A 26,289-nucleotide genomic window follows, 5' to 3' on the forward strand; every position below is an offset into this window, starting at 1 on the left:
TAAACCTTTTACCAGCAGTTATATTATGCAGTGTCAATACAGTACATAAAAGCACATGTATACCGATTATGATGCCTCTAGACCTGGAGTCTAGCGGTCTGGTTACAGGACCCCTACTAGTACTGAGTATCCTGTTGTGTCCCCATTTCATGACCTTTAGCTTCGATTTTTGCACATGCGCAGTACAGCTGACAAGTACTTGTTACTTTAATAACACCAAACAACAGATGAACTATTAACTGAAGTCATCCAGGGCTCTCGTTTGCTTTTGGGGACTGGGGCCAGGGTCCATGCAAGGGGGGAATTTCGCATGATTTTGAAAAAAAAATCTTTGTGGGGGGAATTTCAGAAATACCAAACGCTAGAAGAAATGGTAACAAATACAGACATTCTTTTCAACTTTACTAACTCATGAATGTATTACTTCTCCCCTTACCACTGGTGGAAAACATAATTATAACTACTGGGTGAATCAACAGATTCTAATGGACTCTTTTGACTTTCAATATTTTCGGCGAGGACGAATCTTGTACGGGGGTCACTGTAGGACTGTCATCAACGGAATCTAAAGGCCTTTTTTGACTTTCCGAAATTTTCGAAGAGCGAGAATCTCGTACGGATGTGTGACTGTCATTTGTATTTAAAATTTGCTGACGAAATAACAGATCTATTTTAGCACATTTCGCGGCACTTGCCCTTGTAAGGATTTTGAATTATGTGACATATTTACTTGTCGATTGTTGATTTCACCAGCGCGACATTTTTACGGAACCGGAAATAGAAACTATGCATGCGCTAAAATCTGTCTCGATTGCACCGCAGTAAGTATAAAGTGCCGTTTACGGTACAAGGTACATACTGAACGATCCCTGTCGGCTCGCCAGTTTTTTTAAAAAAAATTTGAGGGGGAAATTTTCTTTAATTGGAGGGAAAAAAACATACTATTTTATGGGGGGGAATGGGGCCAATATTCTGCCCCAAAATTTGCCAAATGAGAGCCCTGTCATCAGACCCTAAAAACTCTGTAAACTGCAGCATTTACAAAAAAATCAGGTATCCGATGTGTATACATGCAGTGATCTACTTCACCCAGAAGCTGTTTCCTCAATTCGTGACTTTTAATTGGCTGCTCACTAGGGTCAAGGTTGTTATGGTGAATAGTAATTTACAGTTCAATTCCAATAATGTAATCCCTTTCCTGTCAAGTTATGTGATTTCATCTCATATTATTGTCAGTTACTAAACAGTTTTAGTGACTTCATGAAGACTGCTGTATAAATTTAAAGCATAAAAATAACAAGAAAACAGGAAACGTAACTCCAACTGTTAATGATAAAAAGTGTGTTATAATTCTAACTGTTTATAAACATTAATAGCTAGTGTTTAAATTTTAGAGTTCATTGTTGTTTATCAATCTGTTTCACATTTTATTGCAATTTTTGGAAGTAACTATAATCATATTTTTTTTCAAACCAAATAATCATAATACAGTCACAAAATGATGTTAATTGGACGTCAAATGGGCCTGGAATTTAAAAAAATCATGTTGGCCAGTAATGGAATAAGAGCAATGAATGTAACTGTAAAACTCAATTCTGTGTACAAAATTTTCAAGAGCGCCTCCATGATACCGGTGGCGTCTGCTAGACGGTAAAAAAAACAGATGGATTTATGCAAATATAAGGTTTATAATGGAAATTTAGGAGATATTTTGGGAAAATATACAAAGGTAATCATTTTTTAAACATTTTTACATGCTTTTTCCACATTTTTCTTAGTATATAAAGTCAGCAATGTATGAACGAAAAAATGGTATAAAATTCGTATGTCATACAGTTTGGCATGTGTGTAAAATCGGAAAAATAATGACGTCACAAATTGAGGAAACACAAGGATACTAGCCAGTTCCAATTTTCATCATGGGGTACTGGCAATTTTTCAACAAGTGAGCTGTGTCTTTTAGATCTCAGACAGTTCTACCTCTCAAGTAGATGGCAATAAATGATAGGAAAAGCCAATGACCCAAAACGTGGGCTCTGACCACTGTCACCAAGTAGAAGCTAAGAAAAAAACATGTCGCGGAATCACATGATATAGTGTTCTACAGCTAACAAAAATGGAAAAATAATAATGACAACCTAAATTTATTTTTGCTGAAAGTATTTTTCACATATATATATGTAAATGTCAATAGGTATGAAAACAGCAATTACAGAAAAATGTCATTTTACTTTAATTTTTCTGTTGTGGTCTTCCGTTTCCTTGATTATAAATATCAATTTCAGTTATACAAGGAACAATATTCTCATGTTCAAAATATCTAATCGAAGTACGTACGGTACGGGGTCGGAAAGGGCCTGCAGCTGTATGTTTATAATTGGGATTATTTTTTTCACATTTCATCAGGCAATTTTAAGAAATTGGGAAAATTAAAGATGAAATTAATTATTAAGATTTTCAATCTTCAATATGCAGCAATTTTAATGGACCTGAGTAAAGCCTTTCAAAGTTTGACTGTTAACCACAACCAATCTTATCAAATAACGTCAGATTATGGCCTTTCAGAAAGTTCAGTTAAACTTCTATCAAGCTATCTGTCCTCCTGTAAGCAACACATTAAAACCAATGATATTGTCAGTAAAGAAAATAACCTGTAAAAAGATCCACTGGAAGCACAGAATGCAACCAAATAAGAATAATAACAGATCTCGGTTTGATCGAGTCTGTTCATGAGATGTACAAAAAATTGCAAAACCTCTCACGCCCCCTAGCACCGGCTTCAGCGAAATTCTTATTACACAACACGGGTAAGAAAACGCTATACCTGTCCAAACATTACAATGTAAATTGAAAATAAAATGTAAAGTAAAAGGGTACACGTTTAATATTTCGGGCTACCAGTGGGTGTGGTCAATTTTCTCTATATACATATAGTGGAAACCTCTAAATTCATCTTGTATGAAACTGCTGGTCTGATTTCCAGCTCACCTGAGCATGAGCTCATGGTGAGCTATTGTGAATTTGCTGTGTGCGTCATGCGTCCGTCCGTCGGCTACAATTTCTTTAAACGCATCTATTATTTATATAGTGTATACCTGTGTCCACAATAATGATAAAGTGTCAAAGGTGTAGACAAACTACTAATAGGTTTAAACCCTCATAAGGCATGTGGGCCAGACGAAATTTCACCAAGGTTATTGAAAGAACTACATGATGAAATCGCCCCTTTACTCATAGTCATCTTCCAACGGTCTCTTGACACTGGCAAGTTTACAAGATTATTTGTGAATTGTAGGCCACCGGCCCATACACAACTTTTTACACCATAATAATACACATATATAGAGTAATTGTCTACTCTATCTAAATATATAATATACTGTATATGCAATAATTGACAATATATGCACATGTATACACATAGAAGTGCCTGCGGGTTTGTTTTTCTTTCTGTAATTTGATCTCAATGTTCAAGAGTATTTATAAATACAGGTCTGCCATTAAACATATACTTTAGACCATGAAATTAATCAAATACATGTGCATGTATTAGGAAAATATTTGACACAGATTACTTTAATACAGATCAGATAACAGATCTTTTCTTCGTTTTAAAGAGTAATATATGTACATAGCTTTTCTGATTGTTTCACTTGTACAGACATAAGGTTACAAAATCCGGTATACGACGGATTTGCAGAATAATGCGCTGGTATATATTTTTCACGAAGATCATGGTAAAAAGGACATATTAATAAGAAATGTAAAAAAACAAAGAAAAATATCAAACAGGGAATGCCACGCACCAAAAGCGCAGCCTCCTCAAAACGAACCCCACAGACTCATCCTCTACAATGCATTCACAGTAAAAGCAAAATCGATTTTCCGGTGGAATATTATAGTACCTCCCTTGCTCTATCATAAGACTATGAAATGAGAATCTGAATGCAGCTAAACACTGGCATTATTCCGAATGACTGGAAACATGCGGTCATAGCACCGGTTTTCAGGAAAAGGTCAGAATCCAAATCCAGTAAGTATATGCCCATCTCCCAGACTTGTATAGCATCCATATTATTGGAGCATATACTAGTCTTCGACTTTATAATGTCATACTTTGATAACAACAACGTCCTTAGCCTATAAGAACATTGTTTCAGGTGAAAGCATAGTTGTGAGATCCAACTCATAGGTTTTACCCCAAAAATAGCAGATAATCTGGAAAAAAGGTCAACATACTGGTGTAATTATAATGGATTTTTAGCAAAGCCTTTGACAAAGTAGATAACCATAAATTAGTCCGCAAACTCAAATACCTAGGTAACAATAATAAGGTCACCATATGGGTTAAGTCATTTCTCAGTAACAGATCTGAGCAAGTCCTTGTTGTGAGTAAAGTCTCAGAAAGGTTTCATGTCCTATCAGGGGTCCCATAGGGCTCATTCCTTGGCCCCTGTCTATTTCTCGCCTACATTAATGACTTGCCCGATAGCATCAAAAGTCGAGCCCGTCTCTTTTCTGATGACACCATTGTATACCTTACCATCAAATCCAAATCCTCCGCAGAAAGCTTACAGCAAGACCTCTATTGTTTTCCGAGCCCACTGACGTTTGAGTTCATTGTTTACCACAAAGAGTGCCCTGTGCGCGAACAGAGAGGGATTCGTTTTCCCATTTTCCACAGAGAGGGATCCGATATGATTATACACCGTGTATTTGGCATTTCACGAAAAATGATTTTTTTTAATCGAAAAATATGTTTTCTTGCACACCGGACTGGCGTTTCCGGTGATTTTACCCATGCCGGCAAAACCCATCTGCGCCCCCCCCCCCCCCCCCCCCCCCCCACACACACACATGCCAGATGACTCTCGTGCTGTTAATGACAACAAATGGTTCATGCACTGATAATATATTGTTCATGTAAAATACGAAAAAAACAGGTACCTTGATAGTTTCTCTCCGTTCCTTAATTATAGTATATTTCTCGACAAGCCTCATTACCGCCCAATGCAATAAGAAGAATAATATGTATGAATAAGCAAACGATTTCGATATTTTACTCAAAATGTCTTCATTTCAAAGAAGTGGCGCTGATTATTAGACTAAACAGTTTTTTTCTGACGCATAGCACAAGACATCAGGCAACCTTGATCATTAAACTTTAGTTTTACACCCCATTCTCTCTTTTTAAAGATAAATAATTACCATTTTATCCACCAATTCCTTGGCTCGTCATTCAGACATCAGCAGAACTCTGTAACGTTTTCCGGAACTCCGTAACAGTTATCAGAAGAAAATATGACAGGTTAACAGAAGAACTCCATCCTTCGTGTAACACTTCCTCCCCCGTGGGTTTATGTTTGCATCTTTGCACTAAAATTATTCTATTGCATGCGGAGAGGATGAAGAACGTGAATAAGAAGAATAATATGTATGAATAAGCAAACGATTTCGATATTTTACTCAAAACGTCTTCATTTCAAAGAAGTGGCGCTGATTATTAGACTAAACAGTTTTTTTCTGACGCAAAGCACAATACATCAGGCAACCTTGATCATCAAACTTTAGTTTTACACCCCATTCTCTCTATTCAAAGATAAATAATTACCATTTTATCCACCGATTCCTTGGCTCGTCATTCAGACATCAGAAGAACTCTGTTACGTTTTTCAGGAACTCCGTAACAGTTATCAGAAGAAAACATGACAGGTTAGCAGAAGAACTCCATCCTTCGTGTAACACTTCCTCCCCCGTGATAAGGAAGTGTGCTACAAGGAAAGTATTTGTATTTGCTGTATTGATTCTATTATTTGTAAAATACGGTATACAAGAAAATTAATCTGTCAGAAGAAAAAGCTTATATGTTTCAGACATGCAAGACAAAACAGTCATATGTATTTACAAATCGGATAGAAATATCCGTCCATCGGCCACTTGCGCATGAGCGGTAACTCGGTTAGTCTTGTTACCGTCCAGTCTGGTATGCAAGAAGATAATTATACGACTGGTATTTTTACATAAAATATAAAACATATATTTTACTAGTAAGAAACAATAAACCGGAAGCATAAAATTAAAAGAAAGTTTTACATGCCAGATCTTAATATTTACCCCTCATTTACATCAGATACCCTTACCAATAGCATTAACATTGATCGGCATTGTTAAATAGATTTACAGGTGAAAAAAATGTGTATTGTAACATATATAAATAATGAAATATGTATATGACACTGACAAAAAAATAGAAAATGTTGAAATCGCTAAATATTAAATAGTTGTACACTTTTGTTCCGTCAATCAAATAATCTTCGAAATATTCTTGTTTTTATTCCATTTTATAACACGCATGTATGGAAAAGTTAAAAACAATAAGCAACATCAAGTCTTGATGTATTTTTCATCAAATCATAAGAAGAATATGTAAAAACACTTGCCTTCGATATGCATTAAATGCAATAGTTTAAAATATAAAAACTGACAGAAACTTACCAAATAGAAAATCAATTTTGATAATTTATGGGTTCATACGAAGTTCGGCTAAACTAACTTGATACTAACATCAAGTTTTTTTTCCACGTGACAAACGCAGTACTTTAAGGGATTTTCTACATGGCATTGCATAGTTTAGAAAAAGTACTCACAGAATTCAATTACATGTCAGTGGGTATCTACTGTTCATTGACTGTTCCGTCCAGTTCTTGCGGTGCTATTGCTTACTGATAGACAAAAATATTTGTTTAATTCCTACCTGACAGAAATCTGGAGGCGTGTTCCTTCAAGACAGTCTGTTCAAATTAACCCTTAGCCTGCTGGCGGCAAGTGATTCTGCCTTTGCGACCAGTGCAGACCAAGATCAGCCTGTACATCCGTGCGTCTGATCATGGTCTGTACTGTTCGCCATTCAGACAATAATATAATGGTATGCACCTCTTTTAACAGTTAATTGAAAGACGGAAAAGTTAATTATTGAAATTTAGCAGGGTAAGGGTAAACTGACTTAATCACCGAGAATGAAGAAGTTCATGATCTCCTAAGTATCATACCAGTGTGAATTTATAACTCTATATAATCCCAGTTCTCAGTCACGTAAGTCTTTACTTAATTTGCGTCAAGTCTTTTATTAGAATCATGCAATGATTGCATTTAATGGTGTTCTCTCAGAAAAATATACTTGAATCTTAGTTAATCAGTAGTAGGATCTGGAAAGTGAGTAAATTCCCGATTTTTAGACCATATATAAAGGTAAATCAGTACTACTTTTTCATGAGAAACATATATATATATATATATATAGTAGAGAGAATCTATACGAACTAAATCATCACCACAATATACCAGACCAATTACGACAAAGCGCCTAGCAGTACAAACGAACTCGCATATGCCACAGCAAGTCCACTAACCCAATTCGATGCTGCTTTATATACGAGCCCGAATTGTACTATACATTCGTACTGGTTCAACATTTGCATATATATACTCAAATCTCTGTTTTCATGTCTCATAAATCAGTAGTGACATTTTAGTCTTTTTAACTGATTGGGACCAGAGAAGCTATATTTTCTCTCTCTGAAAGTAAACTGGATCTCGTGGATACATTGAATATATATAGAGATAATTTGCATTAAGGGATATAACTATATTCAGAACAGCTGTGGCATATGCGAGTTCGTTTGTACTGCTAGGCGCTTTGCCGTAATTGGTCTGGTATATTGTGGTGGTGATTTAGTTCGTATAAATTCTCTCTACTATATAATAATTTATAATGCGAACTTGTATCCTAGTGGATCTCACGTATGGGAAAGTCAACTGTTCTGAATATAGTTATATCCCTTAATATATATATATATATATATATATATATATATATATATATATATATATATATATATATATATATATATATATATATATATATATATATTATCGTAAAATTATAAAATGACTTCACACGCTAAATATGTCATTTGATATAAAACTACATCGTGTAAATACTGGCGTACTTTAAAAGCCTTATGGTCACACATTACTGCCTTGTTTGTGCCTAGTTAACAAACAATTATCATGCAATATCAGCGCTGCTTCCAATGATGTTCGCTATATAAAGATACTTTTCGCTTTTCGTAAATCAGTAATTTTCGACTTGGACTCTGATGAGATAAACTCCTTTCTGTTGTGATCGGGTTTGACAAGGAAGACGAGAACTCCACTTGAACGGTAGTACTTCTGACGCAATAGGTAAGTTAATATGTTTTTTTTTCTCAATTATAATTTGTAAATAATCAAGAATAAACACTAAGAACTGGAAATTTAGAAACATTTATCTGACTTGAAAAGTGTTTTCATGCGGAATTTAATTTATTGCTATATAAATCAATTAATATGGCCGAATATCTTATACAGATTTATTTAATATTGAATGCATTTTTTCGTGCGATTATACGCGTTTAAACCACACTGGGACTAGCGATTCTTAAATGATTGGCAAGAAGTCCCAGTGTGGTCTATACCCGTATAAACGAACAAAAAGCAGCATTCAGTTCTTATAATAACGATTTTACGAGAGATTGCTATAAAAATAAGCTGTTTGCTTTTAAATAAAATTTAATGTCAGGATATCGATGTCACAGTTTTTCATCTTGCTTAAAAATAAAAAAAGTTCGTTTTGCATCTCACGTTATTTCAGTGTACTCTTATTCATTTGGAGATATTTACCGTTACTAGCAGAGTACAGGGGGTAAGCAATCAGTTCTGAGAAAGTTAACACACTTTCATTTTGTTAGAAAATGGAGTTTATCTTATATCAACACAATAGAAATGATAATATTTGGTACATGTATATGTTTTAAATAATTGCACAAGTAATCAGCATTCGTGTTCACCAATTTATGTTCTTTTGTTTCCTAAAGGAAATTTTCTATTTGTTTTCAGAGCTATGAAGGAGTGCAGTTGGAGATATTGCATGGTCATTTTTCCCCTGGTTTCTAGTTTTGTCTAGCATGTCAGAAATTTACCCATGCGAGCGAAACTAGGGGCGAGCGGAGAAAATGTGTATTACGTCAGCGGTCTTTGTGCACAAATATGAATGCTAACCGGGGTGAAAGCGATAAGGATGGTCCAAGAAGAATTTCCGGAATGTAAATGTACTTCATATCATGATGGAATCTACTATTATTTACAACTATTCATCATAAAATGATATGTGATAAATCAAATATTGGTTTTGAACTGGATATCAGATATAATTTTTGCACAATCAAGATAGATTACAAATAAAATAGTTCTAAAGCTATTAAGTTTTTAACCTTATTTCTTTATTCAGAGTGTTGAAATATCCCAATAGACATCACTGATGATGGAAACATGAAACAGAAAAAAATATTGAAATTAAGGAAAGGGCCAACCTATTAAAATTTGCATCATCAAAGGGAGATAATTACAAGATTTAATAAAAATAAGAAAAAAAAAACAAAAACAAAAGCAAACATTAAAAAAACATGACCAATAAAAACGTTATTTTTTTGATTACATGAACCTGACTTAAGGTATCGTACCATTTTGCTTCCCAGTCCCATGCACTTTTTATAAGTCTGAAACAAAGTGAAAACTAAACCGCAATTTAACTGTTAAAGAAGTCCCTTTGCTGGCCATATGAGGGTGAATAAACTGTAGCAGTAAAAAAGATTTTACTTGAAAAGAATTTATCTGTATCTTATATCACTCTCTCATATTGAAATACGAACTACTTTATAAAACATTCCTGAATTAAAAAAAAATATTATTTTAAAGTTTGAAATACATGTAATTCATATGGTTGTGTACATCTGGAGACAGGTCCTTTTCAAAAATGATATTTTGAAAGGTTATGCATAATAAAATTCTTTTAAATCTTACTTTGTCACACATTTACATGTTTATACACATATAACCTGTTTGTTCTTGTAACCAGTCGTTTTCTTGTTTCATGAAAATGACTCACTCGAAAAGTGTATAGGTAATAGTTTATTGCAAAATACTGAATTCAAGATCAGTTGGTTAATGAATTACTTTCTTTCTAAGATGTTCATCAGCTACAATTATTTAAATGAAAAACTAAATAGTCATTTGATGACTTATTATTAAAGTTCTCTATGCATAGATTCGGTATTAAATTTATAAACAGATGTGTGTACATCAACAGGAATTTTGAACAGTATTTGCGGGAAATTTAAACATTTTACATTTCAAAATGCATTAGTTAAATGTCCCGGTAATGCTATAATGAAATATTACGCGTTTTCTAAAAATATTTGAAATTCTAACGATTTGAACGTTATCTGCAGACATGCATCAGATATGTGATTTTAAAGTTTTAATACAATGGACAGTAACTGATGAAAGTAATATAAACTTAGCCTACATAAAACAAAAGAGATATAAGCATATAAAGATATATACTAAATAGAATGTATCCCGTGAAATATAATTGTGTGAGATAAAGGTGTGTCTTTTTTTTCACATCGATACAATTATAAGTCATATTGCGGCTTTCCAGCTTTTGATGGTGGAGGGAGGCCCATGTGCCTCTCCGTGCATTATTTCATCACGAGCGGGCACCTGGGTAGAACCTCCGACCTTCCATGAGCCAGATGGATGGCTTTCTCACAACGCTCCGAGCGAGGCTCGAACCCACATCATTGAGGGGCAAGCGACCTTAACCACTCGGCCACGGAGGTCCTTTAGAGATAAAAATAGCCGATTAGAACTTCTTTAGGATATACTAGTATTGTTGTTTCAGACCGAAAAGTGAGATATATACAAGATAAACGTCGATATTTTATCATAAACACTTTGGACAGCATATGCATTTTGCCTCATATGTGTTCTTATTGTCTTCGAATACATTTTATGGCACATGTGGAAATCATCTCAGTTTAAACTGAAAATGACAAACTATCTATCAAATACAAGGAAGTCACGTATATTGAACAAACAACATTACATCATATTCAGGTTTATCATATCATTCTTTTACATATAGAATAATTTAGTCCTACACCACAGCTATAATATGTACGGGGTGAATTCAGAAAATTTTGTGATAACACGCTTTAGAAACTGTTACAGGTATACGCACGCGTTTTCAGTGGCTTCTAGGTGGTTAGAAATTTCAACACAATTGGTTAGGTAATAAATGAGACACAGGCGTTTTAACACACCATACTTGTATACACTTGCATGGTCCCAGGTAGGAAGGACATTAGGTTCTACATAAAGATGTTCTGATATATACCAGCCAAGCAATTTCTGTAAGACATCCAAAATCACTTGTTTCAGGCGGGTAAGAATATTTAATAGGGCACCCTAATACCAACCTGTGGCAGTCACCCACTGTAGCAGGAGACTCGAAATATACAGTGTCTGCAAAGTATACCTCTGCGGCTTTCAGTTAATAGATTGCCCAATGGAAAAAAGTGTGTTCCTGTTAAGGATGAATACATTGAAGGTCTTGTGTCAACAAAATGCTTACATACAGGTTTTTATCTATATTTCATATATTTCAAAAGGATCTTTTAACAAATCTTTTAACAAATTTCATTACACTAGTACACTTTCATATGTATACTGAATAGGTTTTCTAGCGCATACTCCCTTGTACATAGCGAAACGTATTGTCAACGGCACTACTAATGCTTAACATTATGGCATTACAGTTTGAATTATTACATGGCGTTGCAAGGAGAAATCAATGACTTTGTCAATGCATTAGCATTAGCATTAGCGTTACCCATAGAAAGTAAATACGTTCAAATTTAGTTGTAAAACATTTACCCGTATTTCCATGTAACAAGATCATCGATAAAACGTTTTGACAAGTCACAGAAGGCGAACATTTACTTATTAACGGAAGACCATCTTTTACCTTTTCTAGGACTTGGCGCAACTCAAGTACAAGTGAAGAATTTAGGAGGGAAAAAAGCTCAAATCCACAGTTTTATTCATTTTTTTGCTGGTCCTTTGCGATCATGGAGTCCATTCATCATATGTGTAATAGAATTCCGCTTAAGCCGTTGCTAGTGGGCGTGAGAGGTGTTGCACATTTCTCATTACCTCTGATGAACAGACTCAATCAAACCGAGTCTGCTATTATTCTTCTTGGTTGCATTCTTTGCTTCCAAAGGATTTTTTTTTACAGATTTTATTAATACAAAAACTTTGTTGTATTATTTCGCCGAAAACTTATCTCACCTTAACTATATCCAACTGCTTTATTATTTTTATCAAGGATTTCGATGAATGCTTGTCACATAAGTTCGTGTTTAGTGTGCCATGATAAGGTCATCACGCGACAGAAATAGAGAAAAAGAAATTATACACACATTATATATATTTTACATTTAATTTCAAATTCGTTTTCATAGAAAATCAAATCAAATCAAATGCAGAAAACAGAAACCATATTTCAAAATAGTTACAATAATACAATGTATAAATGTGTATAGTTTGTTACTGATAACAGTGTAGTGTATGTGAAAATGTAAATATAAATGTACTAACAAATTGGCAATGTCCAGGAGTATAGGCACGTCATTACACGGGTACATGTTCTATAAATAAATTGAAAGACTGCTATTTTTTCCGATTTATCAACCTCATACCTTGGTGATATATCGATGCCTCAGAAATAAAAGGTCGTAAGTTAAAAACAGTACTTTTGAGAAAACTGGACAAAAAATCACTAAATGTTTTGTTTTATAGACTTCTCAAAATTATTTATATCTATTCAGTTTAAACCACATAGCTAAAGTTTTTACATTCTTACAGTAACGATGGTCAAGTATTAATCGAGATGATGATATTCAAGAAGTTGTGTATTCGACATTTTACAGACCCCTTTAGAGAAAGGTCATATATGCAACGTACGACCTATTTGCTATATAATTGTTGTATCCAAAATCACATAATATGCGACCTTAAAAGGAACGTTGTTAGTGGCAGATACGACCTTTTCCTTCGCTAGATATTTTTAAAACTGACCAAACATGTATCGTAAGTAACAGATACGACCTTATATTATTAGCAACATGTCACTTTTGGTTCAATAAACAGGATCACACATTCAGGTTATAGCTCTTTTGATGCTGAGAATTATTCGCACTTTGCTAATGTTGGTTCAAAAGTCATCTGAAAAAATGCCTGTGTCTGTCTCTACCATGAAAAGCTAGAAATGTCGCCAACACTCAAAACAAAAACCAACAAAATAAGTAAATAAATAAATACATAAGTAAATAAGTATGATGCAACCTTAAATCACCTTTATTTAATTGTCTACTGATAATATCCAACTCAAACCAGATATAAACAGGGTAATGTGTTTTCAAGAGTCTTAATTTACGACCGAGATATCTACAGGGATTAGCTATGATGGTTTGCATCTTTTTACCTTTCTGTTCTTTTCTTTATTTCTTTTATTTCTATTTATTATAGCAGATTTTATATAGTGCCCTTTTCAAACACATCCGAAGGCGCAAATACACATAGCAAATGCAATCACACAGGGTGTGACATTCATCCTCTGCTTGTACAGAAACAGAGCGATCTGACCAGAGGGACAGAGTGAGATGAAGCCCCACAGAATAGATAGAGAGAAATCATTTTTAGCCTGTCCGGCTAACATAACATAGCTCTTTGCGAATAGACAGTCTGGTCCTTTAACGTGAGCGGTATATAGCACCGATACACGCGAAGCCGTCTTTCCCGGGAAGAACCAGTACAGGCCTCTTAATAAGGTTGAAGACACGTAAGAGCATCTCAGAAATTTCCAATGCCTAGATCGGGATTCAAACCCCGGACCTCTGGATTGACAGTCAAGCGTGTTACCAGTAGACCACCGGCCATTCTTTTTCTATTTGAGTTTTTTCTATCTTTTCCGTTTTTTTTTTTGCTTTTTTAGTCGCTCCAAGTTAAAAAGTGAATCATCGCTTAGTCGTTGTTTTGGGCGTTAGCACACTTTTGATCTGATTATTTGCATCGAATATTGTTTGGAATTGATAATTAGGGAGCGTTCGAATTAATTCATTTTCTTGCTGTTTTTCATTTGTTTACACGCTGTTTTTCGTTTTCCTTCGTTTATTATCAGTTTCTGCCATCTGTGAATGAATAGCGTGCTGGTCTCAGTTAAGTACCAAAACATTGTTCAGGTCCGGAACTACAGAGGTTTTAGTAATTTAGTAATTTCTTTTGTTTACCATTTGTTAACGTCAAAATGTTTCTGATAATTAAGGAGTACAATGCTCAATATTTAACTCGACTTGCTAGTACATGTGTATAATAAAATGCCGTTTTCTGAGAATGGAAAAACGATGCTTCTTAGCCAAAGCACTAAATTAGACTTATTAAGCAAAAGATAATAGGCAAGGGTAGATTTCTCGGCAGCACAGAGCACTAAAAACACAGCCCTAGAGCCATGCATTTTCATGGTAGGCCCACAGCAAAAAGAAGCTGTAATGGAAAAATATTTCAGACGGGTTGCTTCAAACATCCAACAAGTACATATTAATTTATGCTAAATATAGATGGAGGGGAAGGAAAAGGTAAGGGGCAAAGTTGAACCAGTTGAACAAGGACGAATATACAAGGGAATGCCATGTTCTTTAATAACAGTCACACTACAACGTAAACCACAACAGCGCACATACTCATGTATCAAAGATAAACACACAACTACGATCAACTGAATAACATAGAAAAATGAACAAGCAACACATAAGAAAACAGTAGGAAACCGTTATAGACTCACAAGCATACAAACGCAACAACAAAACTAGGAAAAAACAATCAAGTACAGTCTCAGAATTCCGGCTGCAAAAACAAGGGGAGCCACGAAAACTTACTAAAAGTAAAGGGGGAGGGGAAGCAAATATCAATTGTATTTATTGGTCTTTTAATTAGCTCCAGTTCCTTGAGGGGCACCCCAGTCAATGAAACCAAAACCTGCAATACGCATTAAATTAGCAGGGTTAGGTGTTGTAGGCTTCTCTTTTTGAGGCACTATTTTGGTGCCAAAATTTTCCGACGAAATATCTACAGGGGTTAATTCTTTAGGTTGCCTAATTTTTGGACCTTTCTTTTTCTTTCCTTTATTTCTTTTATTAGTTTTTTTCCAGTTTTTCCTACCTCTTCTGTTTATTCTCTGTTTGTTAATTTTTCGTTGATTTTTACCAATGTCTGTCATTTGTGAATCAAACACAGTGTCTTGGTGTGGGCTATTTAGCGAAACATTGTTCAGCGGTTCAACTACCTTTTGAGCTTTCTCCAGTTTCTTTCCTTTACCTCGTTTGTTCTGATTTTTGCTAGCATCTCTTGGCATTAATGGATTTATCATACCTCTGTTTATATCTGTTCCAACTGGAATTTCAGGAAAAGGATCCAAAACGTCCGCAGAATTTCGAATACCAGTGGGATCTCCTAGCGGTAATAAATCTGGTCCGACATCTTGCATGTTTGGTGTCATGTTTATTAATTTTCCCTTTTTACCTTTTCTTTTGTTTTTACGTTGTTTTTTTCTATTTCTGGCGTTTCTAGGCATTACTGGTTCTGGCATCCCTTGTGGCCCTCGGTTAATACCCGTCCCGACTGGCATTCCAGAAATAGGATCCAAAACGTCAGCAGAAGGTTGAATGTTTTGTACAGCTGGATTTAAAATACCATTTCGCTCTTGGTTAATACTTACTTCATGCTGGGAAACACCGCGAGGTTGTCCACTTGGCATTCCTGACACAGGATCCCAAACGTCAGCCGAATGTTGAATACCAGTTTGATCTCCTAGGGGTAATAAATCTGGTCCGACATCTTGCATGTTTGGTGTCATCTTTATTAATTTTCCCTTTTTACCTTTTCTTTTGTTTTTACGCTGTTTCCTTCTATTTCTGGCATTTCTAGGCATTACTGGTTCTAGAATCCCTTGTGGCTCTTGGTTAATACCCGTTCCAAGTGGAATTCCAGAAAAAGGATCCAAAATGTCTGCAACATGTTGAATGCCAGATGAATTTTCTAGCGGTAAAAAATCTAGTCCGACATTTTGCATGTTTGGTCTCATGTTAATTAATTTTCCTTCTCTACCTTTCATTTTGTTTTTACGCTGTTTCTTCCAATTTCTAGCATTTCCTTGTCGTCCATCTTTATTTATCAATTTCCCTCGATTTCGCGCCCTGCGTCCCTTATTTCTCAGAGGACGTTCATGTTGAGGATCTGTGACCTGAACACCCATATCTGGCTGACCTCTATGATTATTAATACCTGCCAATGGCGTTCCTTGAGCGTTATCAATATGTTGTCCAGCATCAAAAGTTTCTATAGGACCCAGGGAATTTCTTTGTCCGCGTCCCCTATATCCCAAAGGAGATACCTGCCGGCCATCCGTGACTGGTAAACCACCATGGTCAGTTATACCAATTAAGAGTTGTCCTCGAGCGGTACCAGTGGGTTGTCCAGAACCAATGGATTGTATTGAACCTAGAGAATTTCTTCCTCCGCGTCCATTATATCCAGCAGAGGGTTCATGCTGAGGGTCAAATAATTGAACTGGCTGACCTTCTCCTTGGGCGTTACCAATGTGTTGTCGAGTAGCGCCAACAGCTTGTACTGCACCCTGAGGGTTTCTCACTCCGCGTCCCCTATAACCCAAAGGAGGTTCAAGCTGAGAGTCAGTGATTTGAACATCCCCAACCGACTGACTTCCATGATCAGGTGCACCCAGCAAAGGGTCTATGATCTGAACACCATTGACTGGCTGACCTCCGTGATCAGTTTTACCCGAATGCTGTCCGCTGGCATTATCTACATGTTGTCCAACACCAGTGGCTTGTACTTCCCCTGGAGGTAGCTGATCTAAAATTTAAGAAGAGAATATATATTTGCATTTCTTTACAGATTTGAGACTAGACATACTATGAAATGAAAGGATGGTCAATTTTTTGGGGGGAAAGCCAGTAACTGAATTTCTTTTACAGGCGGTTTTCATTCACAAGCTAAAATACTCTTAAATATGTGAGAACCATGTGGTCTCTCTAAAACGTCAGGAGTTACTTGTTGATAGGTGGATTTTAATAAAGCTTGATCTATTTATAGAATCAGAACTATAAGTTAAAACTATTTAATCAGCAAACATATTTGGTTGATTATTAGACATTAATGAATATAATACACGCAAAAAGCCCTATTACAGCTCTATATAAAACATCACAAATTACAAACGCCATGTAAAACATACACTTTCTGAGTTCGATCGCTAGCACCGTGTGTAGCAGAGTTCGATCTCTATGATAGAACTTGAACCACTGTCTGGGAAAAGAGTTCGTCGCTAGATAGACTTGAAACATGGGTAGCAGAAGTTCGGTCGCTAGGAAAGACTTGAACATGGGATAGCTAGATACGTACGCTAGGATAAGGACTTGAACCACTGTGCTGGCTGATATAGAACAATTAACGCAAATGCTAGGATATGACTTGTACCACTGGGTAGCAGAGTCCGGTGTAGCAGAGTTCGATCGTATAAGGACTTGAACCACTGGTCGGTAGCAAGAGTTTCGGTCAGTAGGATATGACTTGAACCATGTGTAGCAGAGTTCGAATGCAGGATTGACTTGACCACTGGTAGCAGATCGATCGTTAGTATAGGACTTGAACCACTGGGTAGCAGAGTTCGATCGTTCGTAGATAGGACTTGAACCACTGGTAGCAGAGTTCGAATGCTAGGATATGACTTGACCACTGGGTAGCAGAGTTCGATCGTTGTTAGTATATAGACTTGAACCACTGTGTAGCCAGGATGTGGAGTTATGCTAGGATATGACTTGAACCAGTGTAGCAGATTCAATTGTAGATAGGACATGGTGCAGAGTTCGATCGCTAGTATAGGACTTGAACCACTGGTAGCAGAGTTCGTTAGTTAGATGACTTGAACGAGATGTGGGTAGCAGAGTTCGATCGCTCAGTGGATAGGACTTGAACCACTTGTGTAGCAGAGTTCGATGCTGATATGACTTGAACCACTGGTAGCAGAGTTCGATCGTAGATAGGACTTGAACCACTGGGTAGCAGAGTTCGATCGATAGATAGGACTTGAACCACTGGTAGAGAGTAATGACTAGGATATGACTTGACCACTGGTAGCAGAATTCGACTGTTAGTATAGGACTTGGGTAGCAGAGTTTGGTCGCTATATGATAGGACTTGAACTTCTGGGTAGCAGAGTTCGATAGCTACGATAGGACTTGAACCACTGTGTAACAGAGTTCGATCGCTCTGATAGGACTTGAACCACCGGGTAGCAGAGTTCGATCGTTAGTATAGGACTTGAACCCCTGGGTAGCAGAGTTCGATCGCTAGGATAGGACTTGAACCACTGGGTAGCAGAGTTCGATCGCTAGGATATGACTTGTACCACTGGGTAGCAGAGTTCGATCGTTAGTATAGGACTTGAACCACTGGGTAGCAGAGTTTGGTCGCTAGGATATGACGAACCAATGTGTAGCAGAGTTCGAATGCTAGGATATGACTTGAACCACTGGGTAGCAGAGTTCGATCGTTAGTATAGGACTTGAACCACTGGGTAACATAGTTCGATCGTTAGTATAGGACTTGAACCACTGGGTAGCAGAGTTCGAATGCCAAGATATGACTTGAACCACTGGGTAGCAGAGTTCGATCGTTAGTACATGACTTGAACCACTGTGTAGCAGAGTTCGAATGCTAGGATAGGACTTGAACCACTGGGTAGCCGAGTTCGATCGTTATTATAGGACTTGAAACACTGGGTAGCAGAGTTCGAATGCTAGGATATGACTTGAACCACTGGGTAGCAGAGTTCGATCGCTCTGATAGGACTTGAACTAGTGATGTTCCGATTGTCGCCGATGTTCCGCCCCACCCACTTTTTTTTTCTAACTGGAAATAATTTTCAGATTTTATTTGACAAGCTTTTATTATTCATTCAAATTGAATACAAAATAGTGGATTTCCTTAAAAAAATATGATAAACTAATTCCAGACCTGCCAGCAATGTCCCCGGCATATATTCTATGTCAAATTTGGCAGTGCTTCTAGTATGGCTTGAATCCCACGCCTTGAGTCATAGAGAAAAGATGAATTATAGTTACTTTTGTATTTCGTCCGATAGTTCCTCCCAGATCGCAGTTTGGACTTATTTGTTCAAAGCTTTGAACAACCGGTTAAGCTATCTGTTGGTTAACTTTTAAGGCTATATGTCGACATTTTAGAAGAATTTGAAGGACTGCCTTTATAGTGAAATAAAAAAAAACCCATCAAGACAAATATTTTGAATCAAGATCTAACCAGCAGATAGGTTAACAGCCGGTTAAAGATTCGAAAAACTGGGTCATAATTGCCCAACAGTTGCTTAAGGCTGTACAGTACAGTAGCTGTGTCATAGAATTTTTCATAAAAAGTAATAAAAGTTGTCATAAAATAATCTGAAAGTCTTGAGAAATGTTTGCTGTTACTACCATATTGCCACATTACATTCGTCTGTTTTGATCTTTCGGTTCCGATTCTTTCGATTAATCGAATCGGAGAGAGATTAGAATCGGACCGATTAATCGATTCTGCTTCAGCTGTCCGATTCTCATCACTAACTTGAACCACTGGGTAGCAGAGTTCGATCGCTAGGATATGACTTGAACCACTGGGTAGCAGAGTTCGATCACTCTGATAGTACTTGAACCATTGGGTAGCAGAGTTCGATGGCTCTGATAGGACTTGAACCACTGGGAAACAGAGTTCGATCACTCTGATAGGACTTGAACCATTGGGTAGCAGAGTTCGATCGCTCTGATAGGACTTGAACCATTGGGTAGCAGAGTTCGATCGCACTGGTAGGACTTGAACCACTGTGTAGCAGAGTTCGATCGCTAGGATAGGACTTGAACCACCGTGTAGCAGAGTTCGATCGCTCTGATAGGACTTGAACTACTGGGTAGCAGAGTTCGATCGCTCTGATAGGACTTGAACCACTGTGTAGCAGAGTTCGATCACTCTGATAGGAGTTGAACCACTGGGTAGCAGAGTTCGACCGCTAGGATAGGACTTGAACCACTGTGTAGCAGAGTTCGATCGCTATGATAGGACTTGAACCACTGGGTAGAAGAGTTCGAATGCTAGGATATGACTTGAACCACTGGGTAGCAGAGTTCAATCGTTAGTATAGGACTTGGTGGCAGAGTTTGGTCGCTATGATAGGACTTGAACCACTGGTTAGCAGAGTTCGATCGTTAGTATAGGACTTGAACCACTGTGTAGCAGAGTTCGATCGTTAGTATAGGACTTGAACCACTGTGTAGCAGAGTTCGAATGCTAGGATATCACTTGAACCACTGTGTAGCAGAGTTCGATCGCTCTCATAGGACTTGAAGCACTGGGTAGCAGAGTTCGATGGCTCTGATAGGACTTGAACCACTGGGAAACAGAGTTCGATCACTCTGATATGACTTGAACCATTGGGTAGCAGAGTTCAATCGTAAGTATAGGACTTGGTGGCAATGTTTGGTCGCTATGATAGGACTCGAACCACTGGGTAGCAGAGTTCGATCGCTAGGACAGGACTTGAACCACTGTGTAGCAGAGTTCGATCGCTCTGATTGGACTTGAACCACTGGGTAGCAGAGTTCGAATGCTAGGATATGACTTGAACCACTGGGTAGTAGAGTTCGAATGCTAGGATATGACTTGAACCACTGTGTAGCAGAGTTCGATCACTCTGATAGGACTTGAACACTGGGTAGAAGAGTTCGAATTCTAGGATAGGACCTGAACCACTGGGTAGCAGAGTTCGAATGCTAGGATATGACTTGAACCACTGGGTAGCAGAGTTCGATCGTTAGTATAGGACTTGAACCACTGGGTAGCAGAGTTCGAATGCTAGGATATGACTTGAACCACTGGGTAGCAGAGTTCGAATGCTAGGATAGGACTTGAACCACTGGGTAGCAGAGTTCGATCGTTAGTATATGACTTGAACCACTGTGTAGCAGAGTTCGAATGCTAGGATAGGACTTGAACCACTGGGTAGCCGAGTTCGATCGTTAGTATAGGACTTGAACCACTGGGTAGCAGAGTTCGAATGCTAGGATATGACTTGAACCACTGGGTAGCAGAGTTCGATCGCTCTGATAGGACTTGAACACTGGGTAGAAGAGTACGAATGCTAGGATATGACTTGAACCATTGGGTAGTAAAGTTCGAATGCTAGGATATGACTTGAACCACTGGGAAGCAGAGTTCGAATGCTAGGATATGACTTGAACCTCTGTGTAGCAGAGGTCGAATGCTAAGATATGACTTGAACCACTGTGTAGCAGAGTTCGATCGCTAGGATAGGACTTGAACCACTGGGTAGCAGAGTTCGATCGCTAGGATAGGACTTGAACCACTGTGTAGCAGAGTTCGATCGCTCTGATAGGACTTGAACCACTGGGTAGCAGAGTTCGATCGCTCTGATAGGACTTGAACCACTGGGTAGCAGAGTTCGAATGCTAGGATATGACTTGAACCACTGGGTAGCAGAGTTCGATCGCTAGGATATGACTTGAACCACTGTGTAGCAGAGTTCGATCACACTGATAGGACTTGAACACTGGGTAGACGAGTTCGAATGCTAGGATATGACTTGAACCACTGGGTAGCAGAGTTCGAATGCTAGGATATAACTTGAACCACTGGGTAGCAGAGTTCCATCGTTAGTATAGGACTTGAACCACTGTGTAACAGAGTTCGAATGCTAGGATATGTCTTGAACCACTGAGTAGTAGAGTTCGATCGTTAGTATAATACTTGAACCACTGTGTAACAGAGTTCGAATGCTAGGATATGACTTGAACCACTGGGCAGCAGAGTTCGATCGTTAGTATAGGACTTGAACCACTGGGTAGCAGAGTTCGAATGCTAGGATATGACTTGAACCACTGTGTAGCAGAGTTCGAATGCTAGGATAGGACTTGAACCACTGGGTAGCAGAGTTCGATCGTTAGTATATGACTTGAACCACTGTTAGCAGAGTTCGAATGCTAGGATAGGACTTGAACCACTGGGTAGCAGAGTTCGATCGTTAGTATAGGACTTGAACCACTGGGTAGCAGAGTTTGAATGCTAGGATATGTCTTGAACCACTGGGTAGCAGAGTTCGATCGCTCTGATAGGACTTGAACACTGGGTAGAAGAGTTCGAATGCTAGGATTTGACTTGAACCACTGGGTAGCAGAGTTCGAATGCTAGGATATGACTTGAACCACTCTGTAGCAGAGTTCGATCGCTTTGATAGGACTTGAACCACTGTGTAGCAGAGTTCGAATGCTAGGATATGACTTGAACCACTGGGTAGCAGAGTTCAATCGTTAGTATAGGACTTGGTGGCAGAGTTTGGTCGCTATGATAGGACTTGAACTACTGTGTAGCAGAGTTCGAATGCTAGAATATGACTTGAACCACAGGGTAGCAGAGTTCAATTATTAGTATAGGACTTGGTAGCAGAGTTTGGTCGCTATGATAGGACTTGAACTACTGTGTAGCAGATATTAGAGCTTTAGTTCGATAGTATATTTAAGCAAAGATCTTTTGTTTTTTATGGTTTCTGAAATGAGATATGTTTTTTATTGTTTTTTTTTTTATTGAGTGACTGACCTATTTTTAACTCTGTATCATTTTTCATTTTAAAATATTCATGTTTCTAAAACATATAAAATGTCAGAGATCAGGTCTGAATTTTAGCTTATCAAAAGTATATACTCGCCTTTGTATTATTATATATTGTTTATTACGTATGTATACTATATATGTTTGAACTATATCCTATATAGTATACAATTTCTATTTGTTATATAAACCATGTTAGAAAAGCAACATTGCTTACATAAGCAAACCAATATGAAATGAATAACAACATTAAAGTATGACCTTTCATGAAGTTTGTAAAACCCTTTCATTTTTTTTTACGTAGAATCTACAAGATTAGATTTCTTAACTAAATGTAAATGCAACCAAGCGGGTTGCAGTCGCAATGGGCATTTTTAATATTTATTGTCGCACGTAGGTCAATTCGGCCAAATTTCTATTATTTTAAACCACTTCAAAGGAGAACGTCTCCAAATTTATGTAAAATATTTTTGAAATTTAGAAAATACATATATGTTGCTATTAAGTGTGAAACAGATGTTACTAAACGTAGTTCTAGGCAGTACTTATAAAAAGTACTCATGAAGTTTGTATAAAAGATAGAGAAAAATATCTCGTGCGTTAGTCGTGTTGTAGAGATATACGTAAAATAATATAAGATTCTTTCACTGGTTGTAGGTGCAGATGGGAATTTCCGGCCTCGAGGGTAACTGTTAAGGCGGTAACGAGGTTCCTACCGAGTTACCGCCTAAACAGTTACCCGAGAGCTGGATATTCCTATATGCACCTATAACCAGTGACAGAATCTTTTTCTTGCATATCGATATTAAGAAATAATAATAAAAATAAAATCAATCGAACGGCTTTCTTTTTAGAACTATTTCTTATAGCAGCGTATTTAAACAAAACGCGGAAAACCAACGTCCGTAAACAGGAAAGACGTCATGACGTTTCAAAGACAAATAACAATGTTTAGTTCCGGTTTTGTTTTATCAGTTGCAGCATAACGTTGATTTTTTGATAAAATAACGTGTTTTGAATCGAGACTGAAATATACCACCAGGAACAAAGAGGAACTGTCAAGGTATTGGATTTTTATTCCGTTTTTGAAATAAAATAAATTACTACATAAATCTTCCACATATATGTGTAGTTCGTAATACGTCATTTAAAGCACGAGGGTCGTCTTACACCCCGGGGTGTAAGATGGAATTTTCCATCACCGGTAAAAATACCGGTAATCCCCGTCTGGTATGCAAGAATAGAATTCATACATCATCCTAAAGTAATTATACTGATAGAAATTGTATGATATATTGTAAAAGTTCATTCTATATTGAATTATAGCAATCAGTTTGGTTTCATATGATACTATACTTGTCTCACATGTTTTGCTGCGAATTTGTTATTGTTTGTGCTTTCTGTCTGTTCTTATTACATCAGGTGGAAATACGTTAAAATCTTTTGGTATACCAAGGGGAAATAAAAAGTTGCTGTTCAGTTCATACTCCACGACTGTAATATTTTTTATGGAAGGAATGGAGGGATTGTTCTGACTGTTGGTGAAAAAATCAATACAAATAACGCTTAAGCCCCATAAGTTTGTAGAAACTATATGTAAAATGAAAATAAAAAGATGAGTATGAGGCGAAAGTATATAATAAAAAGGTCAATAAACGGCTGGTTGTGCCTTCTAGCCATAATAACACACCTAAAATCATAATTGCCCGAGGGCAAGGAGCAAGGAGGCACAACCAAGCCGTATATTAACCTCTTATTAATGCTCTAGAGCGCAACGTTTCCTAAAAATGAGTAATAATATATTGAATAATTACAATTCTATGAGACTACTCATAAATCTGAATGTGTGTTGATTTTTTTCACCACATATTGTCGACGTCCTATAGATGAAAATGTAACAAATATATTGTAAAAATGTTAATAAACAACCGAGGTGTGCCTACTAGCCATAATTGTACGCCTATAGTCTTTAGTTTCAGGAAGGCAGATCCCGCCGTTTGATTTTGACATTTTTTATTGTAATTTCTAAATGACAAACGGACCATTTATCTCTCAACCAAAACTGTTGAATTCTATTAATATGTATGATAATATATCGATAAATGTCGGAATAGCGCAAATTAACCTGTAATTTGTAACATATTTTCACGTTGTTAACAGTAACATGTATCGTCTATTTACTCCAATTTTTTCATATATAATATTCTTTATAAATCTGGTATAATGATGATAATGATAATAATCGAGTGTCATGATCTGCTTGTGACTAGCAAAAATGTTCGATACGTATTTTATATGCTGATAGTGTTTCATATAAATTCACACTTAATTGTGTTGTACATACTCAATTAAATTAATATGATGATGTATATGTAACATCAATTTAGAACTGTACCAAGGCAGAATGTGCTGATAATGAATGTTATACATTACTATTTCAAACAAACGCACAACCACCCAAAATGATAGCAGGGAAGGTTAGTTTAAGTCTGTTCTGTGCAACAGACCTCAAGCCCCAAGCACCGGCTTAAGCGGGATTCTGTTATTGTAAATCTGAATGGATTCTATGATCCCGAATGACAAGAAATATACCAATACTTTAAACATCAAAAACTGAGCATGTACCACAGGGGCATGCCTTCGAATTACTACTACCCTATTCGTGCCTATCAGAAAGACACTCGAATGTTATCCAAATCGGTATTTAGTGCCATTTCCGGGCATAGTGAAGGCACTTTAATGTCTGATATAAACTGATTTCATTGAATGTCTATGGATAATTTTAAGCAACTTTATATGACGATACAGCAGGTAAAATGAAAGCGAAAGCAGATATCTACGCAATATTAGCGTTCGCGCTCAGGCACGCGGCCATGATGTACCTTGCATTATGGTTAACCCCGTACTTTCTATTGGCTACAAGGGTAGTCGCGAAAGAAGCAGAAGAGCAGGAATAATGATGAAAAGATGTTATACATTTTTATACATATGAAATAAAAGCGGGAACATTTAGTACCGTCTAACTTTATAAATCAACTTGTAAAGTTTCGGAAAAGAGTTCCACTTTACCTCCATAAACTGATTGATTGAATATATATATTTCCTAACTAACGCGAAAAGGCTTGATTTTAAAATCATCAAACAAGTCAGCAATACGGTGCTTGCACAAACGTTATACGGCATCTGATATAATTCCTATGGTGGCATATTTCTGCCAACCGCATACCCACTTATCTTACATGTCACTTGTTAAGTTATTATCTGACAAGTAGAAATGTTTCGTTTACCACAAACTACCATCCATATATTCAGTTACATTAACTAGCTATCTTGATTTTTGTAAGCTAGTCAATTATGTTATGATAGCAAGATATTGCTTCTATTTATTTAAAAATAGGCAATTTTTGGTCCTCTTCTACCTCAAGGTACTGGGTAAATGCGAGTTCGTCTCTATTTGACTTGTCACTCGTGAATATACTGTATATTTCCGTAAATTACTTTTCAGTGTCCGAACCTGAATAACAATCTAACTATTGTATATATATTTCTTAATTGACACTATGTGTAGTGGTTGTTCGGACAGTGGTTTCGAGTCCT

General features: G+C 36.9%; 1 protein-coding gene across 1 annotated transcript in view; it reads right to left on the reverse strand.

The window, feature by feature from the left end:
• LOC128558353 (uncharacterized) overlaps positions 1-26,289 on the reverse strand; it is a 78,861-nt gene that overhangs the window by 38,163 nt on the left and 14,409 nt on the right. The window contains exons 4-5 of the mRNA XM_053547293.1: positions 15,541-16,875; positions 15,163-15,393 (exon numbers count right to left, since the gene is read on the reverse strand). Coding sequence (XP_053403268.1) covers positions 15,163-15,393; positions 15,541-16,875 — 1,566 coding nt within the window. The remainder of the gene's footprint in view (positions 1-15,162; positions 15,394-15,540; positions 16,876-26,289) is intronic.

This window comes from Mercenaria mercenaria, chromosome 7 (assembly GCF_021730395.1).
Source record: "Mercenaria mercenaria strain notata chromosome 7, MADL_Memer_1, whole genome shotgun sequence".
Taxonomy (NCBI): Eukaryota; Metazoa; Mollusca; class Bivalvia; order Venerida; family Veneridae; genus Mercenaria; species Mercenaria mercenaria.